Source organism: Brienomyrus brachyistius, chromosome 8, assembly GCF_023856365.1.
Source record: "Brienomyrus brachyistius isolate T26 chromosome 8, BBRACH_0.4, whole genome shotgun sequence".
Classification (NCBI taxonomy): domain Eukaryota; kingdom Metazoa; phylum Chordata; class Actinopteri; order Osteoglossiformes; family Mormyridae; genus Brienomyrus; species Brienomyrus brachyistius.
The window spans coordinates 6,333,534-6,356,752 of NC_064540.1; the positions used below are offsets into that span (position 1 = coordinate 6,333,534).

General features: G+C 44.3%; 2 protein-coding genes across 6 annotated transcripts in view; one reads left to right on the forward strand and one right to left on the reverse strand.

The window, feature by feature from the left end:
• Positions 1 to 17,072, forward strand: part of vgll4b (vestigial-like family member 4b) — a 32,444-nt gene extending 15,372 nt beyond the window's left edge. For all 5 annotated transcript variants that reach the window (XM_049022119.1, XM_049022118.1, XM_049022121.1 and 2 more), the window contains 4 exons: positions 6,073 to 6,262; positions 12,741 to 12,963; positions 13,225 to 13,348; positions 14,468 to 17,072. In XM_049022119.1, coding sequence (XP_048878076.1) covers positions 6,073 to 6,262; positions 12,741 to 12,963; positions 13,225 to 13,348; positions 14,468 to 14,715 — 785 coding nt within the window. In that variant the 3' untranslated portion in view covers positions 14,716 to 17,072. The remainder of the gene's footprint in view (positions 1 to 6,072; positions 6,263 to 12,740; positions 12,964 to 13,224; positions 13,349 to 14,467) is intronic.
• A 412-nt stretch (positions 17,073 to 17,484) lies between these two features.
• atg7 (ATG7 autophagy related 7 homolog (S. cerevisiae)) overlaps positions 17,485 to 23,219 on the reverse strand; it is a 46,571-nt gene continuing 40,836 nt past the window's right edge. The window contains exon 19 of the mRNA XM_049022097.1: positions 17,485 to 17,790. Within this exon, the coding sequence (XP_048878054.1) occupies positions 17,758 to 17,790 (33 nt within the window). The 3' untranslated portion in view covers positions 17,485 to 17,757. The remainder of the gene's footprint in view (positions 17,791 to 23,219) is intronic.

Consider the following 23,219-nt stretch of genomic DNA (forward strand, 5'->3'; position numbering starts at 1 on the left):
TTGCATGAAAATCACACAGGTGGTAAAATGGAGCTTGTTTAGCGGAAGGTCCCGACTTAATCTAAACTTTGTAAGGACTCACTGGATATCTAGCTAAGGCAGTATGCTGTTCAGAATGGAACTGGCTGTCCTTTTGAATGTGGTTATCATAAGTCTGATCTAATCATTTAAAAATAGGCATTCAAATACGTTCATTTTTCTCTGTGATGTCTGGTCCTCTAAAGACCTGCAGCTTAAGTGTATGAGCCATGTTGCATTCAGCTCTTGATGTGCTTGGTTAAGTGTCTGCGTAAGGGATATCGGTAAAGGCACGTTCTTCCGTATTAAGACTGCTTGCAATCTGCCTGTATTACCAGTGATATTTAAGACCTCTTTCGAGGTTCTATAGTTGAATTGTGCCTTATTTTATGTTTGAATTCTAGTAATTGTGGAAACGGCCCTTTTAGACTGCATGCAATGGAGTATTTTAAGTTAGTGTAGTAGTTTTAAGGACTGGAGATCAGCAGGTTTCTGGGCCACTTCCCAGGGGGGAGCTGTTTCGGTATTTCCTGTTCATAAGCCAGGGTTTCATTAAAGATGATATCTAGTTGTGAATTTAGATGCTTTTACAGTGAGTAAACGAAGGTCCCCTGGATTAAAAAAAGCCTTCCACACAAAGCATTTGTTAAAATAGTTTGCTAATCTGGGGGTCAGTTCTGCCTGAAGCTGCCCAGTGTTCAATAGTGGAACTACAATGCAGAACCTGGTGGTGGTGTTCGCTGTAATGGGGCCTTTTGTTTTTGTTTTTCTTCAAGGAGTGCTGCAGTACAACAGGCACCATGAAGAATCTTATCTGACAAAAACCCAGTATAGCAGGGACTTTAAGGGGGCTCCAGGGTCTCGTCCAAAGCATCCGGGCCGTACTGTCCTCCTGTTGTCAGCCGTCACATGTCACACTACAGAAACACGATCCAGGCACACATGGCGGGGCTCAGGCCTCAGACACGCGTTGTCTCCTGGCGTGGAAAATGAAAAGCAGAACAGAGTGGTTTTCTTTTGTGCTGCGTGCCTCTGAAAACACGTTGAAGTGCATAGGCACCTACACTGACAGGGGGGTCCATTCTGCCCTTTCCAGGATTTCCCTCTTCCATGCAAAGACCCCATCTTTGTAACACTGCCACACTTTTTTGTGTGAATATCTGATACTTCCTGTTTGTTGGTTCTGACCCGCCCCCGTTTGTGACATTATAGCTATAGAGCTAAATGAAGCCCCATTGATTCCTCTGCACCAGACACTTTCTTTGAAACCTTTTGATGCCTCAGTTGTGTAAACATTCCCCTCGTCGCCATGCTCCCGCTGGACATCTTGTAGTATGTGGGTTCAGGTTTTAGAGGGCCGGAGTCACATTGTCGGCCACATTTGATATGGGCTCGTAAAGTGTTGGCATCAGTGGTGCCCCTCTGAACGGAGGCCATGTGTTTGCATAAAATATCAGTGTCCTGATGCTATTCAGGCTTCTGTCACGTTCACCCTTGTTTAAACAACTAGCAGTATTGTGATTATTTCTGTCGGCCACTCGCCATTGCTGGTATTGACCCAGAACATCTCGGCTATGCTGAATTACAGCAGTGGCTTCTCAGGGTGTTTAAGATTTTTGTGTGCTGAATGTACAATATAAACTGTTGCCAACTTCTATAATTTAATAAGGTTTGTTTCATTGGACCTGACTGACTCTTCTGTTTGCTTTTCTGTTTGAATATCACTGGCAAATTTTCTTCCACAGTTAGAGTTTGATGCTCAGTGTTTGTAACTGTTATGTGAGAAATATGCACGTTTGTAATGAGCGCAAAAGATTAGCGCAGTAAATGTCATCTTGTATGTTTTGTTTTTGCTCTTTTGTTTTTGACTGATTATATAAATGTTATTTCTGACTATATTGATTTTTTTTTTGCATAAACTGCCCAGCAGGAACATTGAGTGACATCAAACAGTCTGAACTGCCCAGCTTTTATCGACCTTCATTGTAGCAGTTTCAATTGCTTCTAATTTTACGGTGCTCATCTTTTTTTATATCAGGCAAGTGTTTGCCTTTCTCCTGCTGTTTACAAAAAAGGTCGAAAGAATTGCCCCTGACAGACTTGAAGATAAATAAGGCTTTGACATGCTTTCATCTGATACCGTTTTGGCTGCTGGTTAATTAATATGTATATTATAATACTGCTGAGCACACTTTGTATGTTTAAATCTTTTTTGCTGAAGAGCAACTAAACTAAATCAGTTGCTTAGGAGCTTTGGATGAAAGCAGGATGTTGGCAGTGTTTAGTTTCTTAAAACACACGTTTATCATGTACAGAGAGGTAGAACAAGAAGCCTTATCACTTTTTTATACTGGCTTTGATTTACTTTGCTTAAAGCTGTTATTTCTTCCCAGTTTCCCAATTACAACACGCTAGCTTTTTTGTCTTGCACTGTGACTTGGTCAGCTTCAGAAGTCACCAGAGATGAACTGGCAGATCAGTGAAGCACATTCAGCTGATGCGGTTGAGAGGCTGCACAATGCTGCTGCTCTTAATTTATTTTGAAGGAGTGTTGTTCACTTAGTGGGCCTAATTATTCAGCTTCACACAACATGGTTGAAAGGCCTGCCTGTTGGAATGTCCCCCCCCCCCTCAAGTCGATCCACCAAGTCACATGACCTGGTGACTGAGGATAGAAATATACAATCGCAGCCATTTCTGCACACTCTTAGCGTGGTGCGCTTTCTGCTATTTTTAATGGAGCCAAATAAATTACGGAATGCTTTTCTAGTCGGTTCTTAAATTGTGTCCACGGACAGGCACATCGCTGCAAGTGCAGCTGGCCAGTCTTAAATTGTTGGGCTGTGCAAATCTGTTTATATATTCTGATGTAATCTTTCAGATTAGAACTCTTCTGATTTGAGATGCCCAAATGAGCTGATTTTGATTAACGCATTACAGCTGTTGGCTTGTGCAGTGTTTAAATTCTGCCACAAAGTTTAATGCACATGTGTTTTTCCTGTCCCGGAGCATGATTTGTCCCTGCAAACTTGTCTCTGCTCATCTTCGGCATTGCCACGTCACATGGTAACATATTGTATGTTGGTTTCGAGAGTGCTTGATGAGAGTCGGGGTAAAATCATTGGCATGTTTTACGTACTGTGATTGCTTTAGCTTGTAATTGGAAGCTGTCCTGTATAGATGGCATTGCGGTTACACATGGGGCTGACTTATCTCCCCCTGTGCCACTTGCTGCCATGACATTTGGTGCTGCTGTGGGGGGTGGGTACTGCTGACTGCCACTTTTTCTTGCTGATCAAATGCGAAAATCTGCCTGTAGTGGATAAGAAGTTAAAACTTAATTGATCCTTTTTGGGGAGGTGTGTTATTTAACAGCATTGGAAAACTGAACAAATCCCCAGCACATTATCCCCCCCCCCCCAAAAAAAAAAGAAAAAAGAAAGCTGATGGTATAAATGAGGCAGAACAATGGGTGGTACATAATTTACTGCCGGGAGAACGGTATGGTGATGGGTGGGTTTAGGAATATGGAGACCAGAGCCATTGTGTAAAATGAGTTCAATGTTGTCTCCCCCAGTCCCTTTCTCAACCCCCTTTCTCTCATTTTAGGGGTCATGAGTTTTTATTCATGACTGTGTGGCAGTGTTCGGTCATGAATTCCAAGTATTTTCCATGTATGGCAGTGTGCCCCAGTGTATATCTGTTAATATCTAAAATGGATCCAAGATTTGACTCAGTCAATAATAGTTTTTTTTTTTTTTTTTGCAAGCAATGAAAACGTCTGCTTTTTCCCCCCTCTTTTGATTTGAAAGACGTGTATGCATCTGAAAATAAAGGCGCCTCTGGTGGTCAGTTCAAATTACAGGGAATGGCAGCCAAAAATATCATTCTCAAAGTGCAGCGCGCTTCTTCTGCTTGCTTTTTAGTGCTGCGGGGGGAGGGGGAGGGGGCACAGTGCTCATGATCTGTGTAAAATGATCTCATCCTGGGCTTCATGTTTGAAGTCCCAAGAAAGTCTCCTTTGATCATTTTCACTTAATGACTGACTGCCTTTCATTAGATCAAACATTTTAATGTGTCTCTCTTGACACAGATAGTGATCTTTATGGCTCAGAGGCCAGTTCTTAACAAAGGTTACTGTAGCATAACTTTTTTGGTACAGCAGAAACTTCACTCCCTCATCTCACTGCAGCCCCCCCCCCCCCCCTTCTGTGGTTTAACACACACTGCCTCCTGATCCTCTAGAAGATTTTCCCTTGTGGATCATACGTCTTGTTGCGGAAAGCAACTCCTGAACGTGACAAGCAAAAAAAAATGTGACATTTAACTTGTGGTTTCTCTGAAACTACTGGGACCATCAGGGTCCTGGGTTTTAGTGGCTGCTGTACTGCTGCAGCGTATTGGATAGAAGACGGTCTTGCTGAAACCCCAAGAGAACCTCTGTTAAGGGAGATTGGGGTCATCCCTGGTGCCCTGCCTACGATGCTTGTTTTCTGCTTTCCTTCATGCTGGAAAATGTGATTCTTATACCTTGATTGTCATCAAATTATGGATCAGGTGTGAAGTGAAGCTGGTTTCAAGTTAATTATCAGCTCAAAATGCATGTTGATGTCAGTTTGCTTAAAGGGGAAAGAAGTGTGACTCTTAGGCAATTTGAATAGCTTCTGCAAGAATAATCTTCTACAGGGTTTGCATACCAGTCTACGATATGAAACTCACAATAGCAACACTATTTGAGTACCTCTGTTTTCATACTTGAATCCCAGTGCAGATAGGCTATCAATTTATGCTGGATGGGGGGGGGGGCTGATCTGCAGTGGATTGCCTGCAGTCCTCTTTATTACTGGCCCTCTCTCTTGCCAAAACGATGATGTCATCCCAGTTGCCATGGCGTGCGGTCAGACGAGCAGAGACACGCCAGTCAGGAAAATGGGCCTCTTGTTTTGGAGGCTCAGCGCTGGTAGCCTTCTCCCCAGGGTAGGCTGGGCCGTCCTTTTGTTAATTTAACAGCGGCTAATTTCATCTTTTTTGTTTTTGGTTCAGTTTGATCACTGGCTTCTCCTACTCTCTGCTTAGTTTGTGTTGCCCTTTCAAGGGAGTGAACTTATTTCTTTTAAAGTTGTCAGTTAATTTTAGTGCTGGACGAAAGGGAAGGAAAACGTGCATTGCGGAATGTGCAGTCGTGATTCAGGAAGGTCTCTCTCGTAAAAGCGGCCTTTATATGAGCCCCATGCTTTGCACTGTTTTGATAGTGGTCTGCATTTTGTTATACCAATATTTACCAGACGCAGAATTCACATTTTGCTAAACCAGCTTTATTTATTTTTTTTATACTAAATCTAAAATTTAGCTAAAGTGGAAAGTCCCCACCGAGGGTAGCTGCCAGTGGTAGTTTTCCTGTGTTACTCCCACTCAGTCCACACATTGTGTATCTACTCAAAGCTGCTGGACTGAAATGCCAGCTTGTACAGGTCGGGTGGCGATGGGGCGGCTTCCTCGGTCTTATGCGTGAATCTGCTCCCTGTTGGCGAGACGTAGAAATTGGCATCCTGTAACTGTAGGGTAGTAGTGGGTTAGCTGTCCCTTAGTGTCTTGATAAGCGGCCTAGTCTAATCTCATTGTGTGATTTTTATCACGCTTTATAGCTCTGTCTGGGGAGGCCTTTTACGAGGAGAATGGCATTAATCTTAGGCTGTAGTAAACTATGTTGCGTCATGGTTACTGTGAAAGGAGACCTTGCTGCGAATGTAATAAAGTTTCAAGTTGCAGAGGCTAATCGGGGCTCTTCGATGACAAAGGCCTGGTGGTTGATAGCAGGAGTGTGTAACCTCATGGTAGCTGGTTAGAGTCCCGCCTGGAGCGCTGTCGGTGTGTTCCTAAGCAAGGCAACGGGCCTGAATTGCTTCAGGTTCAAAAATCCCAGTATAGAAGTAGGCAAGTCTAAATATACCAGGTCTGCATGAAGGTGTTTGGAGTAACCTCAGTTCTGAAGGGTTGTTCATGGACTCCCATGTGAAACCGAGTGTTGAGTGGCTGTCCGACTTCTGCTTGCAGGTGAGGCGGCTCTGAGGGGCGACCCCAGGATGCAGCCGATATCCATGTCGTCGGCCATCACCAACCACAGGACCGGGCCTCCTCCTATCAGCCCCAGCAAGAGGAAGCATATCGGGGACCAAGTGGACAACGACATTGACTGCGACAATGAGCATGTGGCGAAGATGAGCCGACTGTTTGTGGCACAGCTGTAAGTGCGACATGTAACTTCTGACCTTATTATATATAACATATACCCCAACATTGTGATCTGTGCTGCCTGGGATAGACTCAAACACCACCTCCATGACCCTGACCAGGATAAGTGGTTAGAATATAGATGGATTATAGATGGCTATATTTGCTAAATAACATGTGGGTCTATTGGACCCCTGGTTTCAAACCATGCTAATTTATCCAGTATAGCGCACAGAGTATGACGTTTACTGCTGTAGTTATGTTTCTACAGGGCTACAAAGAGATGTGGATGTCCTCCTTGCTTGCAGTGAGAAATTAATACCCTCATTTATTATGTGTATATGCCGGGGGTACTTCTGCTAAAGACTTATCATAGTTTAGAGCGGTCTGCCGGTTGGCATGGAGCTGCGGCCCAGAATTCCTTGCATTCCAGGCTTGTGATTGGAGCACATGGCATGTCTGAGGCAGCCGCTGCTGGGGCCCTTGCGTTCCACGCATTCCTGCCTGCGCGGAGTGACTTCTGTTCCATCATGGGACTGCAGACATGGCTATTTATCGTCAAATAACTCATGGCAGTGTCAGGCCGAGTGCCCCGTTCTTTTAACTGGCCTGGAATGTTTCATGACCTGCTGGGACTCAGGCGCCTAAGGGAGACTAGGGTACCCGACCGGACACATTTCCGGGGGGTATATGGGATTCTTTTCAATCAAAATGGAAACTTCCCCCATAAAATGGACAGCCATCGTTTGTGAGTTGATAGCCACTTATTTATTGACAACCTTAAGTTTTATGTGTGCTTTTTTTTTTTTGTACTTTCGGTGTAAACCTTATAATAACCTATATATTTTAAATATGAACATTTTAAAAATGCACTTCAAACCTATTTGCAGAAAGGACTGTTTGATCCCATTTAGGTATAACTTTTAGCAGGGAGCAGGGCAGTTGAAGGGGGCTCATTCCATTTTTGGCACATGGTTTGTGGGAGGTGAGGGTCATGTGATTTTCGGTGGAGTGGGCCACGGGACAAAGAAAGTCCAAATAGGCATTTGGACCATGGCACGCATCTAGCCAAGCTTTGTCAGCACATGCATAAATATCATTTTCAAAAAAAGGTCATGATTATTCCTCCCCCCCACGTTCTTTCCATTGTGGTTTCTCCCACTGTCCCTGCATCCCATAAAAACTCGAGAGCGCGTGGTCTTCGGCGATGCTGCTCAAAATGGATGCGCCATACTGTCAACTTTTGCATTGTGGCGTGTGGTTTCGCAGCGCATTTAATTTCTGAGGAAAATAATTGGCCTTTGACAGCCACGTAAATGCAGTTTAGAAGTGGTTCATTGTGCAGCCTGCCATGCCCACTCGTGTGTAATTAGTGTCCAAATGGAAAAAAAACGTAGACTTTGGTAAGAACGGAAGCTGCTCTGGATAAACGCGGTTTGTCTGCTTTCAGCTGAGGCCGCTAACAGTTCTTGCAACAATAGCAGTTTGTGCTGTGATTTGTAAGTGACTTTTTTTTTTTTTTTTTTTTTTTTTTTTTTTTTTTTAGGAGTAAATGAATAATGTATGTATTTTCTGACCTTGCGACCCTATGTAAAACAAAGGGAAATAAAAACAGCCCTTTATTTTAAAACCTAGCTCCTATTAGAATAGTTAAGGACCTCTAGTTTACTTGCTTGAGCTAATCTTCCCAAGAAGCATGTGATTCTTCTAAATTGAAGTTTGCTGGTATGTTTCCCTACTGTCTTTTTATTTTTATTTTTTAAGCCCCCCTCCCCTTTGCCCACAATAGGTAACTGATATTGGATATCAGTAGAGGCCCCGTCGGAAGTTTGCCGTTTGTCATAGGTAAACTCAGCTGCTCTTCAGATCCCGCTACTCCTAATGAAGTTTAACCCCTCGACACTCAATATGTTTGCTCTTTGGAAAACTGTCCCCGAATCAGCCGTAAAAATTTTTTGCCATCTCAGACAGATGAAAGTAAAATGCATGGAAACATTTAAGGCGTGCTGTATACAAATTAACCCGATGCTGTGTCAGTGGACTGGTTTAGTGCTCGCTTAGGGTTTTTTTTTATTTTTTGTAAGTGAAAAGTAACAAAAGCCTGGTCTCTGGTTGCTCTGGGTGTTCTGTGCTCTTCTCGTCAGGCGGGGGCCATTTTCTCATTTTCACAGTTGAGCTGAAAACAAAAGCCTCCTTATCCTGTCTGCTCACTGCACACTGGAAGCCTGCACTGGCCCATCTCCCTGCACTGGCCCGTCTCCCTGCAGCGCCCCCCCGCCCCCGCCAGCCCCCCCCCCCCCCCATCCCTGCCGTAAAAGTCTCGCTGCATCAGCGTGATCCTCCCTCTCCTGCAAAGCTGCCTCCTGCGGATGTCTCTGTTGCCAGAAAAACGGTGGTAGGCAGATGGCTTTAGTGAGAGTGCCTCGCTGCAGTAAGAGTCCCTCGCTGTGGTCTGGGAGTTTACTGCATTACGAGTCTCCCTCTGGCTGTGGTTTTGGAGGCCCTCTGTTCAGGAGCCCTGTGCTGGGAACCTCAGGAGCAGCCTGTTCTCACAGTTAGGCCTGAGGAGAACAGGCTGGGCCAGGGTGGCCAGATCTGGTGAAATCACTCAGCGTGTGGTTAACGTACTGTGCTTGCCGAGAGCTGCCCTTTTACTCGCTACATGCTTATTTAGTACTTTTATTCCCCTTTGGCTGGCAAAATAAATGCAGCATTAGTCTTTGGCAGTCATGTGTAGCCAATGAAATTAATTCATCTGTCAGTTTTAAAAAAAAATTATTTTATGAAGATGTTGGGCACCTTGCAGTTCAGCATCCCTTACTGTTTTTATGTTGTCCTCAAACCAGCTGTCTCTCTTAGTGGTTTCAGAGCAACAGAGCAGTTCATTTAAGATTACAAATAACCGCTTAATCCAAACACCACATTTGTTTGTTTGGATGCTGTCATATGAATGTTGTCCAGACTTCTGCTGGTGTATGGTGTCATTGTGCCTTCAGCAGTATTGGACAGTAAATCAGACAAGCTTGTTCTGAAGGCAGATTTGATGAGTTGGTCTGCCGCTTTGATTTTAAGAGATGGATTTTTTTTTTTAAAGTAGGCTTTGAGTTAATCATGAACTTTTGCTTTTGTTTTTGAGAGTTCAGCAAATGTGTTTGGAAGGTAGCACAATGAAATAATCCTTGGCAGGCTGAATTTCCTGTCTGCAGTGATATCATTTGTGTGTTCAGTCCTTTCTTGTGTGGTGTTTGGCTTTCACCAAGTTTGTTCAAATTATGTGGGATCTTCAAAAAAACTTCAGTTGATGATCTAAAGCATGATGAGACTGGAAAGGGCTCTTTAGGCAAGATGGGTAAAAGAGGTGAGTCCGGATGGAACACCTAGGTCAGTCAACGTGCGGTTGCTAGGGGACTCTCAGCACAAGGCCAAGTTTGTATTCTGCGGTCTTCCCTTCCCTTTCTTCATCTCTCCCAGATGTTTCCTGTATCTCTCCAGCCGGGGCTCAGACGACTTTAAGAAGCGATGGGGGAAGGGGCAGGATTTGCCGTACTGAAGCTGTAATGGAATACAATTTAGACAAGGCACAAGTTATTACCTCTAGGACAAAGCAGGTCTGTTGAGCACTGTGGTATTCTTACATGCTGCCCTTCCATCTTGTTTGTTTGGCATATCATTTCAGAATAATGAATCTCAGGCTTACAATGAACAGAAATAAAACCCCTCGGCTGTTTGGCCTGTGCTTCACCTGCTCTTGTCTTACTCACCATGGATTACTTACCGGAGGTTGAATCTTAAAGGAGGGACAGTACTGTATGAACAACGTAAGACTAGCAGACTGAAATCTCATCTTGCTCACAGTGTGGGTTTGTTGTGATTCTATAATTAATCCATGTTCCTCAACAGTTCTGAGATGCCGCCGCAAATCACACATTACTGGAAAAAAAAAAAAATTTGAGGCAACCAAAAGAGGAAGGACCAACCTTTGGGTCTAAAAGCATGTTTTTGGCTAGATTTCAATGTCTTCCTGCCATTTGAGTATTTTATCTTATGTTGTGACTGTATGTTTGCACCTTTGCACCTGTTTATTAGCACACAGAGGTCCAAGGTTACTGCGCTTTTATTTTGAAGGGATGCCCAGCCTGTCCTCACCCCCACCCCCACTTTTGCCTTGTATTTTCGCTAAAACAGGACAGCTTGCCAAGTCTGATGGCTGTAGGCTGACTTCTGGGAGGATTCTGGGACTTAAAGCTTTCTGGTTACAATTAACTTTAGGTTAGCACCAGCCCACGTCCTCGGTCTGTTATGGCAACACCCCTCATTCTTAACTTTGCTGGGAATTTTAGTGAAACCGTTTTATATATGTGCCAATTGAATAAACATCATTTACAGAAAGGGATTGTTCTTTCTTACATAAGTTATCCAAAGCTTTTTGCCAAAAAATAGTGTAGATTATAAATAGTCTAGATGTTTTGGAAATGAACACCGTTGCAGGCTTAATGGTATATTACGTAGTTTTGAACTTTTAGCAAGGTTTTCAGATGGTTTTTAGAAATGGGGAAGTTTTTGTTCAGTGCTGTAAAGGTTAGGGCACTTTGACATTAATATCTCATTTTAACGTGAGAGGGGTGGATCTGGAATATGAAAATAATTTGTGCAGTCACCCTGTGTAATTTGGCAATAACTATCTTCTAAAACCATAAGACGTTAGTTACAAATAACCATACAAACAGGTAAGAGACTACCGTTTTTGAAAGTAAATCTTATTACTGTTATAGCACTAATTTTCTCCATAGTTAAATCATCTCATAAAGACCTCATCTAAACCTCAAGCATTGCAAAAATAACACGCCAGAGTAGGTTTACTTTGGGTCATGATTTCAAGTAAGCCGTATTTGCCTAGTATTTAGCATTTACCTCCCCCACCACTTTCTATACTAATCAAGATCCAGAGAATGCACTCTGGGGAGAAAAACAGATCTAACTTTTGCTCTGAGTTGGCATGTTCTGACTGGTCCTGAGAGCTTAAGTAGGTTAACAAGACAGAAAAATAAGGAAGAGGTTTGTGCTTGATGGTGGGGGCGGTGGTGATCGTGGGGTTGCCTCAGACTGTTTACATTTCCTGTATTTTCATATGGTGTGGGGGAGTGTTTACTGCTGAGGGGGAAGCTTGCTTTGTTGTTGGGATGTTTGTTTTGTCCTGGGCGCACATTATGCAGCTCTCACTCTTGTTTTGTTTTGTTTGTATGTTGGCATTTGCTTAGCGCTGATAGGGAGTATAATTAATTCAGTCTATGGATGTAATATACTCTCTTGACAACTCCCACGTATAATGGTGCATGTGATACAAGGGAAGGTTTTGTCCGTTCGTGGCTGCAAGGGAGTGACAGCCCGACCCCCATCTGGGGCGTTCTAGCAGTGTTCTCCAGGAAGTTTGAGCGTAAGCGCCCGTAGCAAGCAGACAGATTGCAGCCGACTGTTTGAAATAATGGAGGAGTTAATGCAAGAGTGGGTGGCAGTGGGCACAGGAGAATGGCTTCCAGCGTAGGGCTAGCCTGGGCCGCCAGCCGGCATGTCCTCTCTCCGGCCCGCCCGGTGAACGCTTCCGGAGGATGGAATCATGCGCCCCACATGTTTCCCTTGCCAGTCTGGTTGCCTAGCAACAGATTATTCCTAGTGCCAGAGCTGGCAGGCCACAGTGTTGCAAATTGAGCCGTTTTCTCTCCCACCCAAAGACACGTTTATTGGTGGGATGACACCGCGTGCGTGTGGGTGGGTGTGTACGCGCGTGTGCGACCTTTCTGTCTTTCCTCCAACTCGGATTACTGTGACCGGGATTTGGTTTACAGCACGTGTAGTATCTGTTAAACTTAGAACCCCAGGGTTTGCGGTGACTTCCTTCACCGGCTCAGTGGTTTAATTCATGCAGAGATGAAGCAGACTGTGGCAGCACGTTCAGCAATCGACATCTTGACCTTGTGTGACCAAAGAGGCACAAGCTCTGGCCTACAGGCAGTGCACAGGTCAGCCTCAGGTGCTCCAATTTCACCTACATGGGGTTCTTTGTGTTGCACTGTGGCGATGAGATGCGCCTTTTAGAGAACGTAGGTCTTCCTCTCGTTCCGAGGCAGGACCCAGAGGCCCATTGTCCAGCCCCTGCAAAGTTGGCCCAGGAGACAGGTCTTCCTGGAAAGGTTCAGAATGGTCTACGACTATGTTTTTACTGCAGCACCTTCAGGGTCGATTGTTTGTTTATTTCATTACAGCTTGTGAAAAAATATGCGCTCTGCTAGGGCTGCTTTCCCCAAATTTGCCTGCTTTAATCCAAGGTTCCCATTGGCCATCCACTAACAGGCTTATCAGCCTTGAGTGTCACGTGAGCGCACACTCCCCTGTTAACACAGCGTGGCATGTTTACGAACCCGCTGAGACAGCCCTGTCTGAGGTTGTGCCCCCCTCGAATGCACACGGCCTTCACCCACCTTTGTGTCCTGCAGAGGGAAGCCAACCAACGGCGACTTCCGCAAGGACCCCCGGGATCGCAGCCGCAGCCCAGTGGAGCGCGCTGCCATGCCGCATCTGAGTCTCCATGGCAACCACGTCTACAGCCACTTGACCGGCCTGGCAATGGACCAGCCCCTTGCACTGACCAAAAACAGCGTGGACGCCGTCCGTGCTGTGGCCGTTCCGCCCACCGTGCCTGCAGTGGAGCGTCAGCAGGTAAACCGTGATCCTGCGAGCGTGGTCAGGACGCTAGGGGACACTCCATAACTTCCCTCATTTTAAGGAGTAAGGCTAGTGTTTATCAGTGCTGCTCTTCAGTTTATTTCTAAGTCTGGGAATAGGAATGCCAGTCTTACTAGTCCCAGCATCCTGATTTGATCAATTTCATTGTCTCCTTCAGAGATTTTGCATTTTTATATGTTTAACTCGACCACAGCAAATGACCCATCTGATAGTCTGCCCCCTGTGCCGTTTCAGAACCGCCCCTCAGTCATCACCTGCGCTTCTGCTAACAACCGCAACTGTAACCTGTCACACTGCCCCGCCTCTCACACCAGCTGCTCGTCCAGCATGCTGCTGAACTACCGACGGCCGCCCAACAGTGAGTCCCAACAACCGCCACGTCGAATCCTTACTGGGGAGTCCCTCTATTCCCCTACATGTAGAAAAACCTGGCAACCTGAACTGGCTTTACGGGAAGAAGGTAGTTTGGGTTTCTGTGCTGCTGTTTCAGCTTTTTTCCCATAACAGTTGTGTGCATGTCTTAGAGGCCAGACCCAGTAGCCAGTGGGGATCTTTGGACTTCTGCTCCAGTGGCACGGTAGAAATTTGTAAGGGTCACGGGATGAATATCATTTTGATTCCCCGCAGGGCTAGCTGCGCACAAAGCCGCTCTCATTCTGTCCCACCAGCTTTGTGAGCGAAATTCCGTATTACCAAGCGTATTAAATGATCAGAGCAACAGGTAGTGATTCCTGGCTCTTTTGTAGTCTTCTGCTGAAAGGTGCGTCGTTGTTTTATCCCTCCCCCCCTTTGGGGAGAGGGCAACTTATTGTTCTCATGAATAGTCTGGCAGCCAACATGGCAAGGTATTATGTAAGGGGGCGGGGGGAGAAATATAATTAATGATGAATAACACGGCATTATCACAAAGGCCAATTCTGCCTTCAGAAAATGCACAGGAGTTGGGTTTTCTTTTCACTAAGGAAAGAGGCGTGTGGGTCCGAGAAACTTTCTGACAGTAAAGGTTCCCATAAGCAACCCACAAAGACTATCAAACTTTATAAAAGAACTGGAAATAAGACTATAAACAGCTTTTAAAAAAGTGTGGTTTTATTATGCAGCTTAAGGGGAAAGAAAGTGGGTCTCGGAGATGCTAAAGGCATAGAGGAACGCTGTGCCGTAAATCTGCTTTCAAAGGCCTCAGAGGAGGGAGCGCCCTCTTGGATGGGCTCCCAGCTTGGCCGTGAGGGAGACGCCTGCCACCGTCAGCAGCGCACGCGGGGCTTGTGTACTGCTATGTGTTTGAATAAGGCCCACCAGCTTGTACTTTATTATGAAGAAGATGGAGGTTGAGTATTATTTTCATACATGGATTACGGGTGTATTTAGGATTTTTTTTAATCCAGTGAGCCGGGAATATTAGGTAAGACCGCAGTCTGTACTTCTTGGTGGTGGTTCACTGGTAGACCTGTGCTAACGCTTCCATCGCCCTCCCCAGCCAACACAGCCTGCGACCCCGTCATCGAGGAGCACTTCCGCCGCAGCCTGGGCAAGAACTACAAGGAACCGGAGCCGGTGACCAACTCTGTGTCCATCACAGGCTCGGTGGACGACCACTTCGCCAAGGCGCTGGGCGAGACCTGGCTGCAGATCAAGGCCAAGGGCAGCAGCTCTGGCAGCAGCCCCGAATCGTCCCCCTCCAGCCACATGGTCAACCACAGCCACTCCCCATCCGTGGCATCCTGAAGGGGAGCGCGAGCCTGCCACGCCTCCCTCAGCTGAGCTCAGAACAATGCTAGCAGATAGTTGTGTACATAAGGATGGAGAGGGCAGGAGCTTTTGGCCTTTATTTTAGCTTTTTATTTTGCGTTTGCATATGTGCTTGGCATTTGCATTATCCAGTGCCCGACGTCATGATAAAATAAGCAGGAACTTAATATTAGGAGTTGCATCTCATAGCTTCCTACCGCCTGCCTCTGTTACCAAAGAAACCTCTGATGCAAATCTGTCCCCCCCCCCCCACCCCCTTAAAGGAAAGCCATTCTCCCAGTGCCTTCCCCTCACCAGCCGTTAGTCTCCCTGCACCCGCATACTCACCCCATCCCCCCATTTCTTTAGTATTTGGACGTCTCAAAAACTTGAGGAGGAATTCCCAGGCTGCTTTGCACTGTTGGGCTGAGGGCTTGAGGCTGCCCATCTGTCTCACATGACATAGCTGGCCTTGTGTTCGGTGGGCAAACTGCCGACAGTTGTGGTAAAGCTGCTCAGTCGGTTACATCCTGGCGAATTGGGGCTGGGGGCGGGCATTAGCCCCTGAGTGCTACGTCCTGCCTGTATTATCCCCACATCAGCCGGTGCTGTCAACTGGACTGCGTCACTCTGAAAATGGGCATTTCATAGTTACATATTTTTTGTCTCTCCCAACCACCCAACCCCACCCCCAAGCACTGTGGTTTGCATAGATAAGTTTGGAAAGGTAAAATAGTTCTTACTGATGCATGTTTTAAATAGCTGGTATCTATTAATGTATAGACATTTCAATCTTAATACTATTAGCCTTTCCTCAGATTTAGTTTATTTTTGTCAGTAACAGTCCTAGATATACTTACTGCTGGTACAGTTGTACTCATATATATATATATATATTTTTTTTTTGTCTGATATTCATTATGGTAGACGCCAGCAACAGAGGATAGCCTCCGGACAGGCCTACTACACATAAACAAGTCAATGTAATGTTAATCCGTGGTACAGGATGCTATAGCTTTTTTTTTTTTGCATGACTGAATAAGAGAAATACTTACTCAGCTGTAGACTGGTTGACCCTGAGAGTTGACCATCTCCCTAATATTTTTTTAATATTTCATCTACTCCTCTAAACAACTTTGCATGTAGCAAATGGCTGCAAATTTTTATTTTTTTTTAATTTACCAACCTGTATCAACGCAACGTACATTCCTCCTATAGGGAACTTTGTACAGGTGTTATTCCCCCCCCCCCTCCCCCCCTCCCCCCCTCCCTCAATAATAGCTACTAACTGAAAACTAAGAGGGTAACATGGAAGTGGAGCCTGGTGCAGCTTGGGTGAAAGCGTGTTTGCTTCCTCCAGAAGCCGCGCGCTCGTACATTCCGTCACCTGTCACTCGTCACACTCATTAACCCCTGGAGAAATTGACTGGCCCTTGAACGCAGGCGCTCGCTGCTAGATGGTTCGTTTATCTGGGTACAGGTTTAAACAGAATTAGTTCTCACTTTCTGGAAACCCTTTTAAGATGAGGGAGAAGCTAAAGTCCATTTTAGGCTCTCCTAAATATCCTTAAACACATGCACGAATATCCCACCATTGTCATGTATACATTTCACTACTAGTTCACTAGGTAGGACATTCTTTCTGCTTGGCATACAATACCCTACACACTGTAGGAAAATCACTTAATAAAAAAAATACTTTTTTTATATAGGTAACTATAAGACCATCATTACGCTGTGCGTAACGAATGTACAGAGAAAAAAAATCGTAGGTATTTTTTGAGGAACAATTAATTTGTTAATGATATGTAGCTATTTAATTTTCCCTGTCCTTTATTGTAATCATGCATTTTTTTCAAGAAAAAGTTGATCTTTTTTGTTTGTAGAGTTGTCTGTTTTAAGGTTTTAAAAAGTGCAGGAACACAGTTATTCTTTAAACACTGCGTTAATATAGCCACTCGTTTGTAATTGCTGAAAGGCTACTGAGCGGTTTCAGAGCAGTACGGAGCACAGATAATGAGCTCTGGTGTTTGTCAGATGTCAGAACAAGTGTTCATTTTGATAATGATGGACCTGAGATGGGCGTCCACACCGTTCAGGTCCAATACAGTGCTGAACATGACCATATTTAAATAGATCAGTGGAAGACTTGCTGTGCTTCCAGAATTTTTTTTTTTTAAATAACATTTATTCACTTGGAGTCGGCATCAATGGTGGACTTCTAGATGCTCAAAATGGTTTGTAAATCTGTATTATACCCTTGTTTCGTGGCCTTGTGCAAAAAAAGGTTCTGGCAGGCCACCTTTTTGTACTTAAAAGTAGCCTTAAAGAACAATAAAGTGCTCTTAAATCACTGTGCTGTGTGCGGTTTCTTTCCTATCCGCTGTATTTATAACGCACAACATTGGATCCATGGCCTGTTAACAGTCACTTCTAGGCTTCTGGCAGGTTAAGCCACAGATGAAAGTTAAATGTGGCTTATTTTAATGTTGCCATGTGGGTGTATGTCAGTTTGTGGAAAATATCTGCTCAAAGGGACCAGTTCATAAACAACTTTTTTTTTTTTTTTGCAGGTGGGGGGGGGGGGGGGGGGTCAGGTCTCATGGTATGGTCTGTGAAAAGTATTTGAGGAAACCATTACAACTAGAGAGCATTGTCACATTGAGGTCTACAGGCGTGTTTCACCACATATTGCTTGAGCGGTACATCATGACTACCAGCATGCAATTTCTCTGTAGTATGAATTAAATTCACATGAAATGGGAATGGTTTTAAATGAACAGACGTCCAGTTTTTAATGAAGCAGTATGACATGTTAGGTAGGCACACTTCTCTTGCGCTGACCAACTTGCATTTTGTTCTTCATTCTCTTATCACCAACATCAAACATCCAAATAAAACCCTGGTCCAGATCTGAGAGTGGGCCTTTCCTGGGCAGCACCGGGCCATTGGTTCGAGCGCCTCCCTTCTGCACAGAGTCAAACGCTGGTCGGAGCTGTAAAGCACGCTCTCATTTCCTTCGACGCTCCCTGCATGGCCCTAAACACTTTCGTCGTCACTCATGTCCCAGATCTAGGGAGAAGAAGCGAAAAGGGGAACATTAATCATACATCTTAAACCCAGGTCTCCCCATTTACCAGGTGACAAGCTCATTTCCAACATCGGCCAGCTGGCTCTAGTTTCAATCGTCAAAAACAAAAAAAAAAAGGATGCCAAGAGACTAAAATAAGCCAAATATCTATCTCTCTCTCTCTCTCTATATATATATATATATATATATATATATATATATATATATATATATAAACATTGACTGAAAGCAACCTTTTCTTTGCATAAAAATATGAATGTGAGGACAAACCCCATTGTCGTCATAGTACAGCATCTATGGTCCTTGGACACTGAATTAAACCCCAGAATAAAACAAGCTCTTATCTCAATGGTGCTGCTATTGATACCTGGTTACTTGCGTACGTAGGTACAGAAGGCCATTCAATCTGCGTTTCTCTTAGCTGTATATAATGCCCGTTAAAGCATTGTATCGCAGGCTTGCCCTGACAGACAATGTACATTTGCCCATGAGGACAAGCTACTCTGCTGGAGAGGCTTCTGGACTGGAAAGGCACATTTTGTAACAAGATCGCTTACAAAATCCCTTTCTGGGCACAGCTGTTAGCCCTGCTGCCGACAGAACATTTCGGATGTGGGTTTGGGACGGCGCAGGAACGAGTGTGAATTCATACACATAATGATCGAATGACAACCTCAAATCCAGCAGCCCAACACTTTAGCCACAGTCATGATGTGCCGTTATTTACGTGATGCTGCTAATCATGTATTTTCCCATCGTTTGCATACATTTCCCATAACCCACAGTGTGTAAACGCAACTCCATGTTCTCATCAGAAAAGCATTGTTGCCACTGTATCCATTTGACCACATTGTCTAACCCGAGGTATCAGTCCAGTGCTGAGCAGTGTGACAGTTACTGAATTGCAAATCAGCCTCTACTTTGTTTTGGGTAATGAATTAGAGACTGCTGGGCGTGTACTTCTGCATCTATGACACGTTCTGACCAATAATCAGGCAGCAGATCAGGCTCCGCCCCCACTACCTCACCCTGTACAATTCACATGCTAATTGGCATTGACGATCAGACAAACTGCAACAGACAATTGCTGGAACCCAGTCAGAGTCAATGCCGTTCCTGTTCTCTTATCCCTGAGATTCGTGGGTGGTGGTGGTGGTGGTGGTGGTGGGGGGGCGTACTTCCTGAATGTGGGCGGCCTGCCTCTGATTAACAGCCTTTCCATAGGAAGTGGCCACATTGTGTGCACCCCCCCCCCCCCCAAATCCCACTGAGCAAACACTGGTTTTGATAGACCCCCGGAATCCTTGTGTTCCACTTCTTCCTGTCGGGGGCAACGCTGGCGCCTCCTAGAGGTGTAATGCATCTTTGCTGCTCTACGAGTGTTGGAAATGTGGGCATTGGGGATAATGGGCAGTTATTTGGAAAACTATTCAACGTTTTACCACGGGATGAACTATGGTTCACTCAACTCTACCTAAAATCACCGTAGCAAAGCCATTATTGAGTATAATTACTTCAGCTGGTGCTCCAGGTACAAACCAGCTGCAAAGGAAACGATAACCAAGAAACACCACAGGCACCAACCCGGCTCATCCGTTATAATGCTTTGCTCTCTGATGTTTAATTATACATCGCTTATGTAGATAAATTAATGTGATGGCTTTAAATAGATTAAATCTATTTCAATGAAAAAAAAAATCACATCAGCAAAAAATAAACATCGTTAAAAAGTTTCAAGTGCTTCACCCCTCTCTACCTCCCCATGTCTGTTTTCCAAAAAAAAAAATTGACAAGAAGCTTAAGAAAACCAAGACGCAACCTACTCAATTCTTTTATTGGTTTGAGTTATTTATTATTAGTCAAACCAAAGCCTGAATTAATATTTTATACTCGTATAAGAAGTCTCCATCTACAGGCAATTGGACTTCTGATTTTTGAGGAAAAGGGTCAGGTTCCAGCATGGAACTTTAATGCCCAGTTTGAACACCAAAGGCTTACAAAGCAAGGACAGTATACAGTCCCCGCAATTCACAGATTATGTCAGGGCACAATACACACCATCTCACCAATGGATGTAAAGAGTTTTGCATTAAATATGCAAACTTGTATTTGTTTGGATGACGATACAAGAACCATTCTGGAAGTCAAAAACCACTGGTTAAAATATCTTATCTATAAAATAGATATAAAATATGTAACAGCATCACAAAAAAATGTGTGACATCAGAGGGCAACTCCCCACCCCGTGTGTTTGGCAAGATTACCATGCTTTCTTTTTCAAGAGACATTCATACTATAATTATATATATCGTCATTGAAATTGCAGCTTAGCCTGCGGTCCTTTTAAACTATTCTGGTAATGCATATTGAATTAATACACATAACCATTTTGTTTCCAGCTTAATACTGAGCAGATATCAGAATTCTCTCCACTGATTCAGATATCAGCTTTTCCTTTCAGGATGTATGAAGTGACTGATTTTGGCGTTTGCAGAGGGCAACAGGTGCGGATCTCCGCATGTGAAACTGAATGATCCCCTTATCCAGAGGAGAAGCACATTGCCTTCTAAAGAGAACCAGCCCAGCGCATGATGCTGCTACTACGGTGCTTGACAGTAGATATAGGCCTGGCTTCAGAGGACCCAAATGAGCTTGTCGCTAACATAAGACATCTTTACAGCTTTAGGAAGACTGAGATTCTTCTTGAATATCATGTTCCTCATCTCAGAATAGTGCAGCGCATGCAAAATTGTTGCTACATGCATGGAGTGCTGCGAGACCCTGCAGCTCCTAAGGTAGCCATTGACCTCTTCATCGTCTCCATAGGGAGCTTCCTCTCGGTACAGACACACCTGGTGCATCTCGGTGGTTTCAGATTACCTCCAACTATTTCTGCCAACTATTTTCTTCACAGCTTTCAGCGATATGTTTATGGCCGCTGCAATCTTTTTACAACCCCCTAGATCTGCAAGTTTCAACAAGAAGATCTCGTCACCTCCTCATCGCTCATTGTTTTCTGAACAGATGTTCACTGTGCAACAAACAAACCTTCTGGGACTTCCCTCAGTAACCAAGTACAATCCCCATTAAGACACCAACAAAAGTGTTTTGGTTCATTCACTTTCAGGCCCTTTTCAACAATGTACCCCCCCCCCCATAACCTTAAAGGTTACCATGGATTATTTAAATTGGTTTTCATTTCATTTTAAGATGACAAAAACTAGACATTTTGAATGGGATTAAGCCCCATTTTACCTATTCTTCATTTTGATCCAGCATTTCCTTCTGTATTTCCGGGACAGCAGAATCAGGAATTATTTACATGCTTTTAAAGCACTTAGTGGGATTTTTCTGATTCCATTTGGCCAGATTTTTTCAGTCAAATTCAGAAAGACTTTTCCAGCCTCGGACCGAAAAAAAAAAAAAATCCATTTCCTGTTGACTGTGGCTCAAAGAAGAAAGTTCTCAGACAGATATTCTGAGGCAGTGGCCTGTGCTGACCCTTCCCCATTCACGATTTCCCAAGGAGCTGATAAGATCCGGCTCCGCTTAGACACAATTTTGCAATGTGGATGGCAGGCCAACAACCTCACTTTTTATCCTCACTGAGAACAGACTACTCTTCCACATGAGAGTTACCATACTAGGAATGGGCAACCGAAGGAAACAGAAATGCTGCCCAACCCAGTGAAACAACAGCACCAAACAGCATCCCCCCCCCCCTTTAGCAATCATTAAAGATGTGAGCAGCAACTCCGCTCAACATCTGAGTCAGTGCCAAAAATAAGCGCTCTTCGAACCCTCTTTGCAAAATGAGCTCTGTTCACATGATCTTTTATTGAGAGTGAGGCAGAATTGTATAACCTGAAACTACAGCCAAACAGCCAAACAGTTACTACGGTCTCATTGAGAAGACTGCAGATGCTTGGGATTTTTGGTAACCGCGTAATACAGATCACTTCATGCTCATGAGCGTATTTTTCCCCCAAAGCCAAGATTACTGTGCTGTTGGAATTTTTGAACCAGCTAATTTTTGTCTGTAAGTAACAATCTTAGTCACTAAAACGAGTTTAACAGGAAACACAGATTTAGGATTAGGAGAGGACATCCGAGAAAGTTTACTAATTCGTTTGAAGCATGATATAGCAATAGTAAGTAAATGCATCTTTTCTCATAAAGCTGACATACACATTTATTTATATATGGTTATTTATATATATATACACACACACATACATACATATACATACATACATACATATATATATACATACATATATAAACTGAGACTAGTGGTTTCATTCCCTGTTGCTGCTACCACAAACCACAACCTACACTAACATCAGCACCTACTAATTACCTCAATCAACAATAAGCAACAGCTATAGTCGGAACTCTTACCAACCTGAACAACAACAATCACAACAACCAGAGTACTGATGGTTTAATTCTAACAGACCAGGCCAAATTCCTCAACCACTTTGATGTGTTGGTCATATTACAAGTCTATGATCCCAAAGAGATCATATCCCACGTTGGCTTACTTCCACAGCTGGCTAGGAGGGGTAATGAGGGATGTCAGCCTTTTGCGCGATGAATAAGCAACATATTCAACAACGCTTTTCTATGTCACACTGCGGTACATGCTTCTCAGCAAGACAAGTGGGACAGAGACAAGAAAACAGGGGGAGCTTCCTCAAGCAAGCCTGCGTGAAAAGACCAAAGGGTGAGGAAAAAAGGTTCCCACAATGCTTGGAGAGTTCAAGGAAAACCAGTTAAAGTACAAATGAGACACGGAGCCAAGGGACACGTGGGAAGGAGGTTCACCATTTGGAAAGGCTTCACAGAGTGTTCGGGGATGGAGCAGTTGGTGAAAGCCCAAAGAGTCAGAAGGGTAATTCCTGCTTGAACATCATTAAAACTGTCCAAAGCCTGTAGCCTCTAGTAATTCACTCGGGAATTATTGGAGGATTCAGCCCTGCGGTAGTTAGAGGTGGAAATGGAGATGGGGCTTTGCTAGCCCAGGAGGTGCTCCTCATCTTGCTGACCTTTGTAGGTGAAGGCTGGAGACCCAAGGTCTGGCCTAATTAGTAGAGACACGTTCTGTCCCCCTACTGATTCCTCTTCACTCTGGTGCCATCTTCCCACCGATTACAGTAACTGGCAATTACAGGTGACACTGGGAGCCTAAAATGTCTCTTATGAGCCATCAGCTCATCACACACACACACACACACACACACTCTTCTCCATGACGCACACTGGTGAATGGACTGACATTCCACAAGGTCATCAATGGAAAATGATAACATACTCTTTAAAATCTACCAGAGTTAGTCACCACTAGTAAATAACTCTCCAGAGTTTCTGAAACATTCATCACACACACATCCAACATGAACCCCCCCCC